Raw genomic sequence first — 13021 nt, 5'->3', positions numbered from 1 at the left:
ATTATTATTATTTTAAGAGATGGAGTCTCACTATGTTGCCCAGGCTAGAGTGCAGTTGCTATTCACAGGCGTGACCATAACGCACTACAGCCTCCAACTCCTGGGCTCAAGATAGCCTCCTGCCTCAGCCTTCCATGTAGCACGACACCCTACTGGGAAATAGATAATTATATAAATAAAAATATTTCTTCTCTTTTGTTGTCTAGGTTGAGTACCTTGTACAGCAGAATGTAATACCACCGTTCTGTAATTTACTGTCAGTGAAAGATTCTCAAGTGGTTCAGGTGGTTCTAGATGGTCTAAAAAACATTCTGATAATGGCCGGTGATGAAGCAAGCACAATAGCTGAAATAATAGAGGAATGTGGAGGTAAGAGTGGATTGATGGAAGAAGAGTATTTGAGCACTGGAACTCTGAAACATAAGTTCTTTAAAGTCAACTTACTAGACAGAAAATTACTAGGATACGTTGTTTTTAAATGATCACAGTATGTTGCTTTTCTTTATTCACTATGTTTGCATTCCAAGAGGATTTTCCAGAAGACAGTAGTCCATACTTTGCAAAATCAGGTTGTGAAAGTCACTGTATAGCCTTCTAGAGATTGACAACATAGCTTTTTTTTTTTTTTTTTTTTTTTTTTGGAGACAGAATCTTGCTCTGTCGCCCAGGCTGGAGTGCAGTGGCACAATCTCAGCTCATTGCAACCTCTGCCTCCCGAGTTCAAGCAATTCTCACACCTCAGCCTTCCAGGTAGCCGGGATTACAGGCGCACACCACCACACCCAGCGGATTTTTGTGTTTTTAATAGAGACGAGGTTTCACCATGTTGGCCAGGCTGGTCTCAAACTCCTGACCTCAAGTGATCCACCTGCCTCAGCGTCCCAAAGTGCTGGGATTACAGGCATGAGCCACTGCGCCTGGCCTGACATTGCATTTTAGGAAACACTAATACTTCTCTTGAAGTCACAGTGCATGACAGCAAATTTAAGAGCCCTTACAACACTACATAAATGTTAAAGCTTTATTTAATCCAGCATTTCTTAAACTTCTTAACAATGAAACACTTTGTGTGTTATTACCATGTAATTCTGTGGACTTCACTTTAGGAAATATTATTTCATATAGTTGAAAAAGGTTACTGACTTCTGAGTCACATAGATATTTTGTTTCAATCTTGTAATGATTCTTAGGATTTCCACAGCTACATCCCGAAGTTATTACTGTGGCAGTTACTTTGAAATTTTAATGAGAAATAATTGTGATTTGACATACTGTATTATTCTTTAGTTAATGACATGTGAAACATATGTTAAAATTCTGTTTTTAAATGTACATGTTCAATATGTACTAACATGTTTAAACCTTAAATTAGTTTATCATAATGTCATGTTTTAGATTTTACATTTCATTGACTATATGAATATTCTATTGTTTATTTATTTATTTATTTTAAGAGAAAACAAATGCAGTAGTACCGTAGAATATTCAGACTGGGAGGATTTCTTTCTTTCTATTTATTTATTTATTTATTTATTTTTTTGAGACAGAGTTTCGCTCTTGTTGCCCAGGCTGGAGTGTAATGGCTCACCGCAACCTCCGTCTCCCGGATTTAAGCAATTCTCCTACCTCAGCCTCCCTAGTAGCTGGGATTACAGGCATGCGCCACCACGCCCGGCTAAGTTTTTGTATTTTTAGTAGAGGCAGGGTTTCTCCATGTTGGTCAGGCTGGTCTTAAACTCCCAACCTCAGGCGATCTGCCTGCCTCGGCCTCCCAAAGTGCTGGGATTACAGGCGTGAGCCACTGCGCCCAGCTGGGAGGGTTTCTTGAGAAGAAATTATCCCACAGATTTTAAGGAGTCTTGTCCAAGGTGACAGAAGTAGGTTGTGATAGAAGCAAAGTTAAAATCCAGATCTTCTTACTATTAAGATAATTAAAAATTAGCATTGTAGCCAGGTTCATAACACAGTAAGTTTGAGAAACTTAGAGAATTACTACTCCAGCTTTTTATCAATATAGTTACTTTTGTCTATAGGAGTAATAGTTAGGATACATATTAATATTTTATAATTGTATAAAGCACTTTGGCAACGATTTCCCCCATTCTTCTGGTTTATTAGTATATAAGAAAAAAATGCAACTATTTTAAAATAACCTTCAAAAAGACATTTCAAGGAAGAATATTAAGGTTTGAAATTGATAAACATGTATATGATGTGTGGAGTAAATATATTGGAAATATAAATGAAGGCATTCTATGATATCTGTTCTGGAAATATTTTCTCCCAGGTTCATTGTGGCTATAGGACATAAGACCTCTATTCATTTTTTAAAGAAAGTTTTTCAAAATTTAAATCTTTATATCTTTTATACCAATTATAAGGTTCTAAAAACTCATTTTGTGGTTATATAAAGGTAATAACATTTGGAAAACAAAGAGAAAGATACAAATTACTTTATGAGGCAGTAAGATTAATAAGATTGGCCGGGTGCGGTGGCTCACTCCTGTAATCCCAGCACTTTGGGAGGCCAAGGTGGGCGAATCACGAGGTCAGGAGTTCGAGACCAGCCTGGCCAACATGGTGAAACCCCCGTCTCTACTAAAAACACAAAAAATTAGCTGGGCATAGTGGTGGGCACCTGTAATCCCAGCTACTTGGGAGGCTGAGGCAGGAGACACTTGAACCCAGGAGGTGCAGGTTGCAGTGAGCCGAGACACGCCACTGCACTCCAGCCCTGGCTACAGAGTGAGACTCCGTCTCAAAAAAAAAAAAAAGAAAGAAAAAACGCCCAGGCGCAGTGGCTCACGCCTGTAATCCCAGCACTTTGGGAGACCGAGGTGGGCAGATCACGAGGTCAGGAGATCAAGATCATCCTGGCTAACACAGTGAAACCCCGTCTCTACTAAAAATAGAAAAACTTAGCCGGGCGTGGTGGCGGGCGCCTGTAGTCCCAGCTACTTGGGAGGCTTAGGCGGGAGAATGGCGTGAACCCAGGAGGTGGAGCTTGCAGTGAGCCGAGATCACACCTCTGCACTCTGCACTCCAGCCTGGGTGACAGAGCGAGACTCTGTCTCAAAAAAAAAAAAAAAAAAAAAAAATAGATTAGTTAAATTATATTAAAGCACTGTGGGGGAGTTGGTTCTAGTACTGTCACAAACTTGCCATATAACTTGAAATAAGTCTCTTTACATATTTATGCCACAGCTTCCCTCTGTCAAATGGATTGTTTGGGTGTTTTTTTAGACTGTCTGCCTCAGGGATCCGGGTACCTCAAGGGCTTCTAAGAAGGAAAAAATTAGTGGGATTCTGGTCCTCCAACTAGAAGCAGCCCCGTGTTTTGTCTGTTTTTTAGACAAACCACTATCTTAGATGGGGGAGCAGTGTGTTCTGAGTTCCTTAGGATTTCTCCATGATTAAAATGAGTGTGGTTTTGATTAGTATCTCCTTATCAATTAACCAGTTATTTTGATTATTTTATTTTTACCAGGTTTGGAGAAAATTGAAGTTTTACAGCAACATGAAAACGAAGACATATATAAATTAGCATTTGAAATCATAGATCAGTATTTCTCTGGTGATGATGTAAGTAGATATTAAAATAGCGTGTATCTTCATGTAAATGAAAACCTATACACGATGTAAATTTACTAAGAGTTTTCCTTTTATTATTAGGATGACATAAGTTTCTATTGTATTTCTATTAGACATTCCATCAGTCACTTTCTCTTAAATACTTTGAAACTTCATTATAAAGTTGTAAAAACAGTTCTTGTTTCATTTCTAATCTATTAACTAGGAAGAAATAGTAATTATATAAGTGATACATGTTCAGATAGGTTAAATAAATCTAGGTCTCAGATACAGAAACTTAACAATGCAGTTTTGAAACGTGTTAAATTTTAAATTGTTGAATTTCTTAATAAAATTATTGATTTACTTGAATATTTTTAGTTGGTTAAAGCATTCACATAGAATTATTTGCTAAGAGGTAAAAAGTCAATTCCACTTACATCATAATGTATAGTATCATAACCTAATAAGGATTTTTTTCTTGTTTTTTACAGATTGATGAAGATCCCTGCCTCATTCCTGAAGCAACACAAGGAGGTACCTACAATTTTGATCCAACAGCCAACCTTCAAACAAAAGAATTTAATTTTTAAGTTCAGTTGAGTGCAGCATCTTTTCCACATTCAATATGAAGCACCACCAGATGGCTACCAAATGATAAGAACAACAGCAACAAAAGGCTCCAAAACACACATGCCTCTTTGTTTTGATGCTTCTAAAGCAAGCCATGTCTCAGTCACTTTGCAGTTGCCAAAAGTCACTATCACATGGACTGTAAATGCATATGCATGATTTCCTAAACTGTTTTAGAACTCTCCTTAACAATCTCAACTACCCTATTTTTCCCTGTTCCCTGGTGCCACAGGCTGACAACTGCAGTCTCCAGTTTAGAATAAATATTCCCTAGTGGTGACATGTCAGCTGTCCACTGATACTCCTTTGGAAAATGGTGCGCTGTGGATCAAGACACTTTGGTATGATGCATATACAAGTTGGAAGACTAAAGAGGTGCAGTGTGATCTGAGCCTCCATCATTGTCCTCCACAAACATATTTTCATATTCTTTACGTGGAAGAATAGATTTTAAAGTACAAGCCAAATGATTTTCATTGGTGGAACTGACACAAAAAAAGTAACTTAAAAACAAGAAACTTGGTTATTGAATAAACAGATAAGTTTAAAAAAAAAAAAACTACTTCATCTACCAGTAATTGATATGTTTATTATCTGCCTCAGAAGCCAGGGTTGGAGGAAGAACTTTAGATATGGATATTAATGCTTTTGCCATTATACCTAATTTTTGAGAACAGCAAGCCCTATTTGACCACTCTCTTCAGCCTGTGTGTTCCTGCTGTTTTGAAGTAATCAAATGCTGTGCATGGTATTTTACCTGAGCTGCAACCTGTTATGGACTTGAACTTCTGTTTAAGTTGAAAGCAAGAGTCCCTGAGTATAAAGGAAAAACAGCAAAACAAAAAACAAACAAAAAAACTGCAAAAGTCTAAAATACCCATTGGTGATGTTTTTTAAAAAAATCTTGCTTTCAGCTTTCAGGAGTTAATATTCTTTGTTTTAATTTGATAATTGGATATGGTTGATTTATATTGGGTTTAAACTGTGGAGCTTTCATGTTTACTGTAATTTAGTCTTAAAATATTTTTTACTTAGTAACCAGTGCTTTTGATAACGTGGTTGGCAACAAACCAGCAACTGTTTAGAAGTGTCATAAGAGTTCATTCTTTGAGTATTGGGAAAGTTAATTCAGATCCTACTCAAAAAGCATCTTCACATATTAAAAGATTCAGACAGGGATCTGTGTAGAGGAGTAATTTGCAGTTATTTAACATAAACCTGATTTGCAGTGATCTGTAAGTAATTCTGCAAAATCCGGTATTACTATGTCAAGTTATTGCTTTTGGTAAATTGTCTGACCCAGTTATTAATGAAAGAATATGGATTTAAAAATTTTTAAACTAAATAATTTGTGCTGTCACAGAAATGGTATTGTTGCTCTTGTTTACTGGGTATAATTTCCCAATGCATTGATGTGAAGGGATAGAAAATCTAAACTAATTTAGTTATCCATTGGGGGGTGTATTTTCTGTGATGAAGATGAGACAGATGCCATCAGAGCTTTGTGAATCAGCTGGGGTGTTTTCACTGATAAACAACACATAGCAGGTGTGCATTCATTACAAATATATGTATCTGCCAAGGTGGAGCCACTTTAAAGAGTGAGTTTTGTCTTGTATCTAAAGTGGATACAAGCGTATGTTTAAACCGCAAGATTTTTACTTGCTAGAGAATCTGTTTTAATATAGTGGTTTGGCCTCTGATTATTTATAGGTTTTATAAATTTTAGAATCAATTTCTCTTTAAGGTGGCTCAGATTTTTCAACTCTTGTGCACATAAAATTGAGTTGAAGTTCATTGTGCCTTTTTTTCTTTATCCAAATTTTGAGTTAAAGCTTCATATGGTAACTGCATCCTGTTCGGACACTATAGCCTAAATTTTTGAAACTGTGTGGTGTTCGCTAAAAGTAGGAATAACAACGTAAAAGCTAATTAAGGTCACAAACTTCGGTGAAACCCTTAAAAGTCCAAATCTTCTTGATATTGTGAACTGTACCCCTTCCAGTTTAGTTTCTTCTGGACTTTCCTTACTTAACTGACAGTTACCTTTTAAAATTTGCACACATTATGATTAAAATTGGGCCTCTACTGTGATGATTCCTATTTCCTCTCATGTTTTAAAGTGCAAACTAACATTTAAGTGAACATTAGCATCAAGTAGTGCAGACACTTGTATGCATTTCCTTGATTCAATTTGTGACCTTACAAGTTTTGAATTGGAATTGCACCATTTCGTAGATAAAGGAAACTAAGTATATTGCTGCACTTTTAAGTTTTCAAAACAGTGTTTAAAAATTGCATTGTTTTTATTTTTTTTTAAACTCAGTTTAAAAAGACTAAAACGTTCTTTCAAAAGAGGCATCTAAATGTGTTCCTAATTTTGTATATGGGCTTAGGTTTTGTAACCAATAAAAAAAGCTGCTATCAAATATGATAAAACATTGAAAACTTATTTCTGAAAATAACTTGTTTGTTTTCTGTATGGTTAAATTTAAATTTGGAATTTTTTTTAAAAAATCACAATGGAGGTAAATCATGAATTACTCTTTTACTGTATTTTAATATCTCTTTCACACCATATTACTGAACTAAACTGGAGTCTGTTCACCTGGCACAGTTAGGCCAAACATTCATAGCAAGGTTTTGCAGCAGGAAAAAGGAGGGCATTTATCTGCAGGCTGGGCACCAAACAAGAAAAATGAGGCAGCTCACACTTAAGACCCAACTTCCCTCATGGCTTTACAAGCAAGAGTTTTTAAAGGCAGGGGTGAATTTCAGGAAAGCATAAATTACAGGCAGAATTGTACATCAATACACAATGGTTTGGCCTAAAAAGGTGGGCTGTCTTGAAGCCGCGGGTGGCAGGGGGTGACTTATAGGTCATAGGTGAATTCACAGATTTTCTTATTTGCAGTTGATTAAGGAATCAAAGCTTTGTCAAAAAACTTGGGGTCAGCAGAAAAGAATGCTAAGTCTGCCCCATGGGCGTGACTTCCTATAGGCCCCTCAGGAAGACATTTAGAACAAAGAATGGCAGTCAGAGCTCAGTCCTCAGTTCCCCCTTCCCTGGCCAGTGGACCATTTGGTGGGGGTCCAGGTGTCTGAAGAACAGCTCAGGGACATATGTTAAGATGTTATCTTTAGTTTCTATAAGGAACCAAACATCCTGTGACTTCCTTGGCTGTTGTTTTAAGCTACTATTACTCTCTTGCTTATCAAGTTGCTTATTTATTCATAGGGCTAGCTAGGTGTCTGGAATTTCCCTTGAAGGAACTCAAAATTTTCCTTTATTTCCATGCTTGGGGGGGCACCTGGCAGGCCCTTAAGAGGGGTTCCTGTTCCATCTCAACTCTAACAAACCAGAATGATCGATAATAATGCTAGATTTGAGACTATTCTGTGACAAATAAGAATTGCCAAAATCTATATTAGTTTCCTAAGCTGCCATTACAAAGTACCACAAACCAGGTGGTTTCAGACAATAGAAATATATTGTCATCCACTTCTGGAGACCAGAAGTCTGAAATCAAGGTGATGACTGAGCCATGCTCTGTCTGGGGACTTTCATGGGGATGATCCTTCCTTGCCTCTTCCTAGCTTCTGGTGGTTCCTGGCAATCCTTGGCATTCCTTGGCTTGTAGCTGCATCACTCCAGTCTCTGCCTCCGTCATCACATGGCATTCTCCCTATGTGTCTCAGGTTTAAATACTCTAACTTAGAAAAAGTCCATTTATTTGAGATGATGGTATGATTGTGACTTTGATGAAACAAAAACTCAAACTTTAAGACCTGGCTACCCCTTGAAAACATGTAACTATGGAAAATAGTAATCAGAGCAAACCTAAAAGTTTTAACCTGTTAGGTAAAGGTTATGGCACTAAATGAAATCTTGCATTAACTAAAAGAACAAAGGAGCAGCCAAACTTTTGAGTATAGAAATGTTTACTTTTGTATAATGCCACTGCAAATTACTTTTAAAAGAAGTTGGTGTATAAGTAAATGTGATAGTACTCATACAATCTTGCCATCATTTCTTTCAGAAGGGTCATCCTGAAGGGCGTGGTTGGTGGCAGACACCTGTAGCTCCAGCTACTTGGGAGGCTGAGTCAGGAGGATCACTTGAGCCCAGGAGTTTGGGAGCAGCCTGGGCAACATAGCAAGACCCCATCTTTAAAAAAAATTCTATTTTTATATGAAAAGAAAATTTTTTAAGAAGCGTCATTTATCCTTTTCAGGGGATTAGTTAATGCGGATAAACAAGTAAACAAGAGCACCTGACATTCATGAATGTCCGTTGTCTTACAGTGATGGTTAATTTTTTAAACCCTAGTTAAACTGGGAAAGTTTACTTAACTCTTTTTGGGGGAAAGGAAATATAATTTCTGTATATGAAGCTGTGAGTATAAATGTTGTTTAGATAGCTAAAAAACAGTGATAGAATGATTCTCCAAAAGTGCTGTATACAATGTGTGGGAAAAGGGATGTGGGAATGCAACCTAATGCCACTGTTTGCCCATAAAATCCCTCAACTAACTTAGGCCTAAATTGTTTTTTTGTTTTTTGAGATGGAGTTTCGCTCTTTAGCCCAGGTTGGAGTGCAGTGGCATGACCCATTGCAACCTCTGCCTTCCAGTTTCAAGCGATTTTCCTGCCTCTGCCTCCCGAGTAGCTAGGATTACAGGCGCCTGCCACCACACCTAATTTTTGTATTTTTAGTAGAGACAAGTTTCACTGTGTTGGCCAGGCTGGTCTCAAACTCTTGACCTCAAGTGATCCGCCTGCCTCGGCCTCCCAAAATGCTAGGATTACAGGTGGGAGCCACAGCGCCTGGCCTAAATTGGGGTTTTTTAAACCCTGCACTATTGACATTTTTGGCTGGATAATTCTTTGTTGTGTGTCATCTGCCCTGTGCAATGTAGGATGTTTAGTAGTATCCCTGGGCTCTACTCACTAGATAGCAGTACCACCTCTCTCCTCTCCCCAAGTTAAGACAACCAAAAATGTCTCCAGACATTGCCAAACATCTGGGGGCCCAAAACCATCCCTGATTGTAAACCACTGTCCTAAATCAATTCCTATAGAAAACTCCACTCAAATGAGACAGCCTAAATCATGACTTTTTTGTTGTATGAACAGTCCCAGGCTTTCCTCAGATGCATAAGATGAAAAAAGGAGACACAAATGTGCCTTTTCTTCATTCTGAGTTTTAGGAAAAATTGAAGGCAGGCCTAACCTAATTTCCCAAATCATCTGTAGGAAACTCCAGGTAGTACTAAACATCTATTTCAAGGGACTTGGGATAAAGAAATAGAAATATGGAGCAACTAGTTACCTCTTAAATTTATCCTGTGGCTAAAAAACAGGGTTGTAAAACAATCAAATGTGTTAATTGCCCAAATCTTAACACCCTATGGCAGTGTTTTTCAAACACTTCTAGTTGAAAATCTTTAAGTTATCTAGGGAAAACTGGAGTTGTACTAGAAAATCATAGCATAGTTTGAAGATCACTTGAAGCATTGTTGAGAGATTGGCCCCATCAGAAAACTTACAATCATCTATTAAATTATTAAAAACAGAAACTATGGCCGAGCCATGCTATAAAGAAAGTATTCTCTGCAGGGAATTTCTTCTACAGCATCCCCCTTCCCTACCCTAGCAAATTGCCATACACCTTCTTGACGAATTCCCTTAAACTGTGGTACCCAAAGATGCGTGGGGCCTTGTGCCAAATAATGTGAGAAACCATAAGATAAGGAACACTTTCGTGGGACGGCAACTTTACTAGGTGGTAAGTAAAAGTTTTATTGGTAATACAAGCCAAAGTGTTATAAAGTATACATTTTACATATTTTAAACATAAAATCTGATTTTTGAGGCAGGGTATTTTATGGAAACATTCCTGCAGGAGTAAGTTAGAAGAGCTTGAGAAACAAGGTACTCATTTTGAGGGAGCTTGTATTTATTGGCTAGCTTTGCTTGCTACAAGATCCTTTCTTAACCTGGGTGCAGTGGCCCACACCTGTAATGCCAGCACTTTGGGAGGCCAAGGTCAGTGGATCACTTGAGCCCAGGAGTTTGACACCAGCCTGGGCAATATAGTGAGACCTCATCTCTACAAAATAAATAAATAAATAAAATAGCTGGGCCTGGCGGTACATGTCTGTAGTCCCAGCAACTTTGGAGGCTGAGGCTGCCATACACTGGACCCGAGATCGTGCCACTGCACTTCAGCCTGGGCCACAGAGTTGAGACCCTGTCTCAAAAGAGAAAGAAACTTAAATTTCCATCATTGTAAATTAACTGTTTTTGATTGGGAGTAGACTTTGTTATTTCCAGATAGCAGAGGAGACTCATCCATTTTTTAAATCAGCTTTCTTTTACTCGAACACCCCTTGCATTTCATCCATTCTCATTATAAAGTCATTGCTGGACCTGGTTCCTGTCAGCGTGATGTACTCCAAGGATTCCAACAATAAGGAGTGTGGTGTGACTGGTTTCTGAGTACTTTGGAATGAATGGGAACATTCCATTATCTGGACTTTTGATTCTATTAATGTGGGGGGATTCTTTCAGTTATTTTACCAGCTTCATCATAATTAGATTTGTGATCAAGTCACACCCTCTTTATCATCAGCTCTCTTTAGCCCAAATCGTTGGGCATCTACCCTTTTCAACTCTAAACATAAGAATAAATTTCATATTTACTTCAGCCTAGTTTTTCTCATGAGATCACATTCTACATATGTATCGTTTCGATGTCTTCAGTCTTATATAAATAAGAATTCTGACTAAGCCTTTAGAAACATTCGAATACTGAATACTCTGTCCCGTGCCAGGTACTGTGCTATGGCACAGGATACTTGTAAAAATAACAGGAATAAAAAAAAAGACAAGTTTTGACAAATGTTAGAAAAAAAGAGGTATACAATGATACACATAGTAGAGGAAATTGGCTACTGAGAAAGGTGATAACCAGGCTAATGTTGAGCCCTTAAAAAGTGCCAGCCAAGATTTCACTGATCGTGGTGAAAAGGCAGGAGTTTATTGGGCAGATTGACTGGAAAAGCTTTCCAGCAGTGGGAAGAGTCTGTACAAAGCCTTGTGGGAAGCACCATGGGGCATTTGAGGAAGTGAAAGAAAGCAAGTATAGCTAGATGAAAGATTATAATGGAGAGGAGGATTAATAGGGGAATGGGAAAGGGCTAAAGAGATAGGGAGGGGCCAGACCCCACAGTCTAGTAAGTCATAAAAAGGATTTTTGTATTCTATATGGAAGATCATCATTAAGCAAGAGGGATAATAGATTAATAAAGATCACTAGTTGGTAAGGCTAAGGACAGAAAATGTCCTTTGGATTTAGTGATGTAGAGGTCGCTGGTCACATTAGTGAGTGAAGCACAGACGAGATGGTGAACAGGTCCATGAAATGCATGGAATCAAGAAATACTTGGCTGCTGAGGAGGAGTTGGTGATGCCTTAGATGCCAAGTTTGGGGAGAGAGAAGTATCGGGGATGATTTCTAGGTTTCCGGGTTGTAGTAACTGATGAGTGGAAGTAACATGAGATAGGAAGGAGAATCAGACATTGGGGTGGAAAGCGATGAGCTCAGTTTGGGTTATATTGAGACATCCAAGTGACTGTCAAGTAGGGCAGTTGGAAATACTGGTCTGGAGTCCAGAGAATAGGACCAGGCTAGAGATTTGAGTTCTCTGCCGGTTTTGCTGGTCATTAAAGCAGAGGGTAAGGATGAGACTGCCTGGATCTGGGGTCTGGAGTGAGAACAGGGCCTAGGACTGGGTTGTGGAGCTGCAGCATTCACTAGGCATTTGTAGTGGAAGATGCATTTGCAAAGGAAACAGAATGGCTAAGGAGGCTGTATTCTCAGAAAACCAAAGGAAAAATATTTCAGTGCTGGGATGCTGCTGAGAAGTAAACTACACTAAGAAAACGAACTGCTCTTGGGGTTCAGTGATGTGGAGGCCAGTAGTTACCTTAGTGAGAGCTGTATCAGTGTGATAAGGCAGGAACCAGAGTAGAAAGGACTGAGGAGCAGGGTCAAGACATGAAGACAGGGGATCTGATCAGTTTTTTCATTAAGTTTCTATTTTGCTCTGAAGGGGAGGTGGGCAGAATGGTCCCTAAAGGATGATAAGTTAGTTACAGGATAGGATCCAGAGCATAGGTGGCTAGATTGGCCATACTCAGTCGCCAGTTATTTAACTGAGCAGCTAATATATGCCAAACTGTAATAGGTGCCAGGGATACAGCAATAAAAAAGCTAGCCACAACCCCTGGCCTTGAAGACTTACATTATAGTGGCAGGAGATTAGCAATAAGTGTGTAAACAAGGATCATTCTATCTGGTGTTAACTGCTATAAAAAATGGTATAGGAAGTGACTAGGGGAAAAATTTCTTGTGTTCAGTGCCAGCATTTTTTTTATAATTGTAAAATACACATAAAATTTGCCATCTTAACCATTTTTAAGTGTGCAGCTCAGTAAAGTATGTTCACGTTGTTGTGCAACCAATCTCCAGAACATCATCTTGCAAATCAAACTATCCGAATAAGTAACACTGCACTTTTCCCCGCGCCCCCCCCCACTCCCGCCCCGCCCCGCCCCTGGTAACCATCATTCTATTTTGTTTCTGCAAATTGATTATTTTAGATATTTCCTGTAAGTGGAATCATAAGTATGTTTTTGTGACTGGCTTATTTCACCGACCTCATAGGGTTGTTGTGAAGTTAAATAATGTAGGTTTGTTCCCGGACCAAACTGGGGGTTGGGCAGCCCAATAACGAGGTGCAGATGAACTGGG

The 13021-nt window shown here is 38.6% G+C and overlaps 1 protein-coding gene across 3 annotated transcripts in view; it reads left to right on the top strand.

The window, feature by feature from the left end:
• Positions 1–6642, top strand: part of KPNA3 (karyopherin subunit alpha 3) — a 93826-nt gene extending 87184 nt beyond the window's left edge. For all 3 annotated transcript variants that reach the window (XM_031001314.3, XM_063697389.1, XM_019039848.3), the window contains 3 exons: positions 207–369; positions 3488–3582; positions 4065–6642. In XM_031001314.3, the coding sequence (XP_030857174.1) occupies positions 207–369; positions 3488–3582; positions 4065–4163 (357 nt within the window). In that variant the 3' untranslated portion in view covers positions 4164–6642. The remainder of the gene's footprint in view (positions 1–206; positions 370–3487; positions 3583–4064) is intronic.
• The last annotated feature ends 6379 nt before the right edge of the window (positions 6643–13021 follow it).

The sequence above is a fragment of the Gorilla gorilla genome, chromosome 14 (genome assembly GCF_029281585.2).
Source record: "Gorilla gorilla gorilla isolate KB3781 chromosome 14, NHGRI_mGorGor1-v2.1_pri, whole genome shotgun sequence".
Taxonomy (NCBI): Eukaryota; Metazoa; Chordata; class Mammalia; order Primates; family Hominidae; genus Gorilla; species Gorilla gorilla.
The sequence above is the reverse complement of the archived record's forward strand: the minus strand, read 5'-3'. Positions and strand labels throughout refer to the sequence as shown.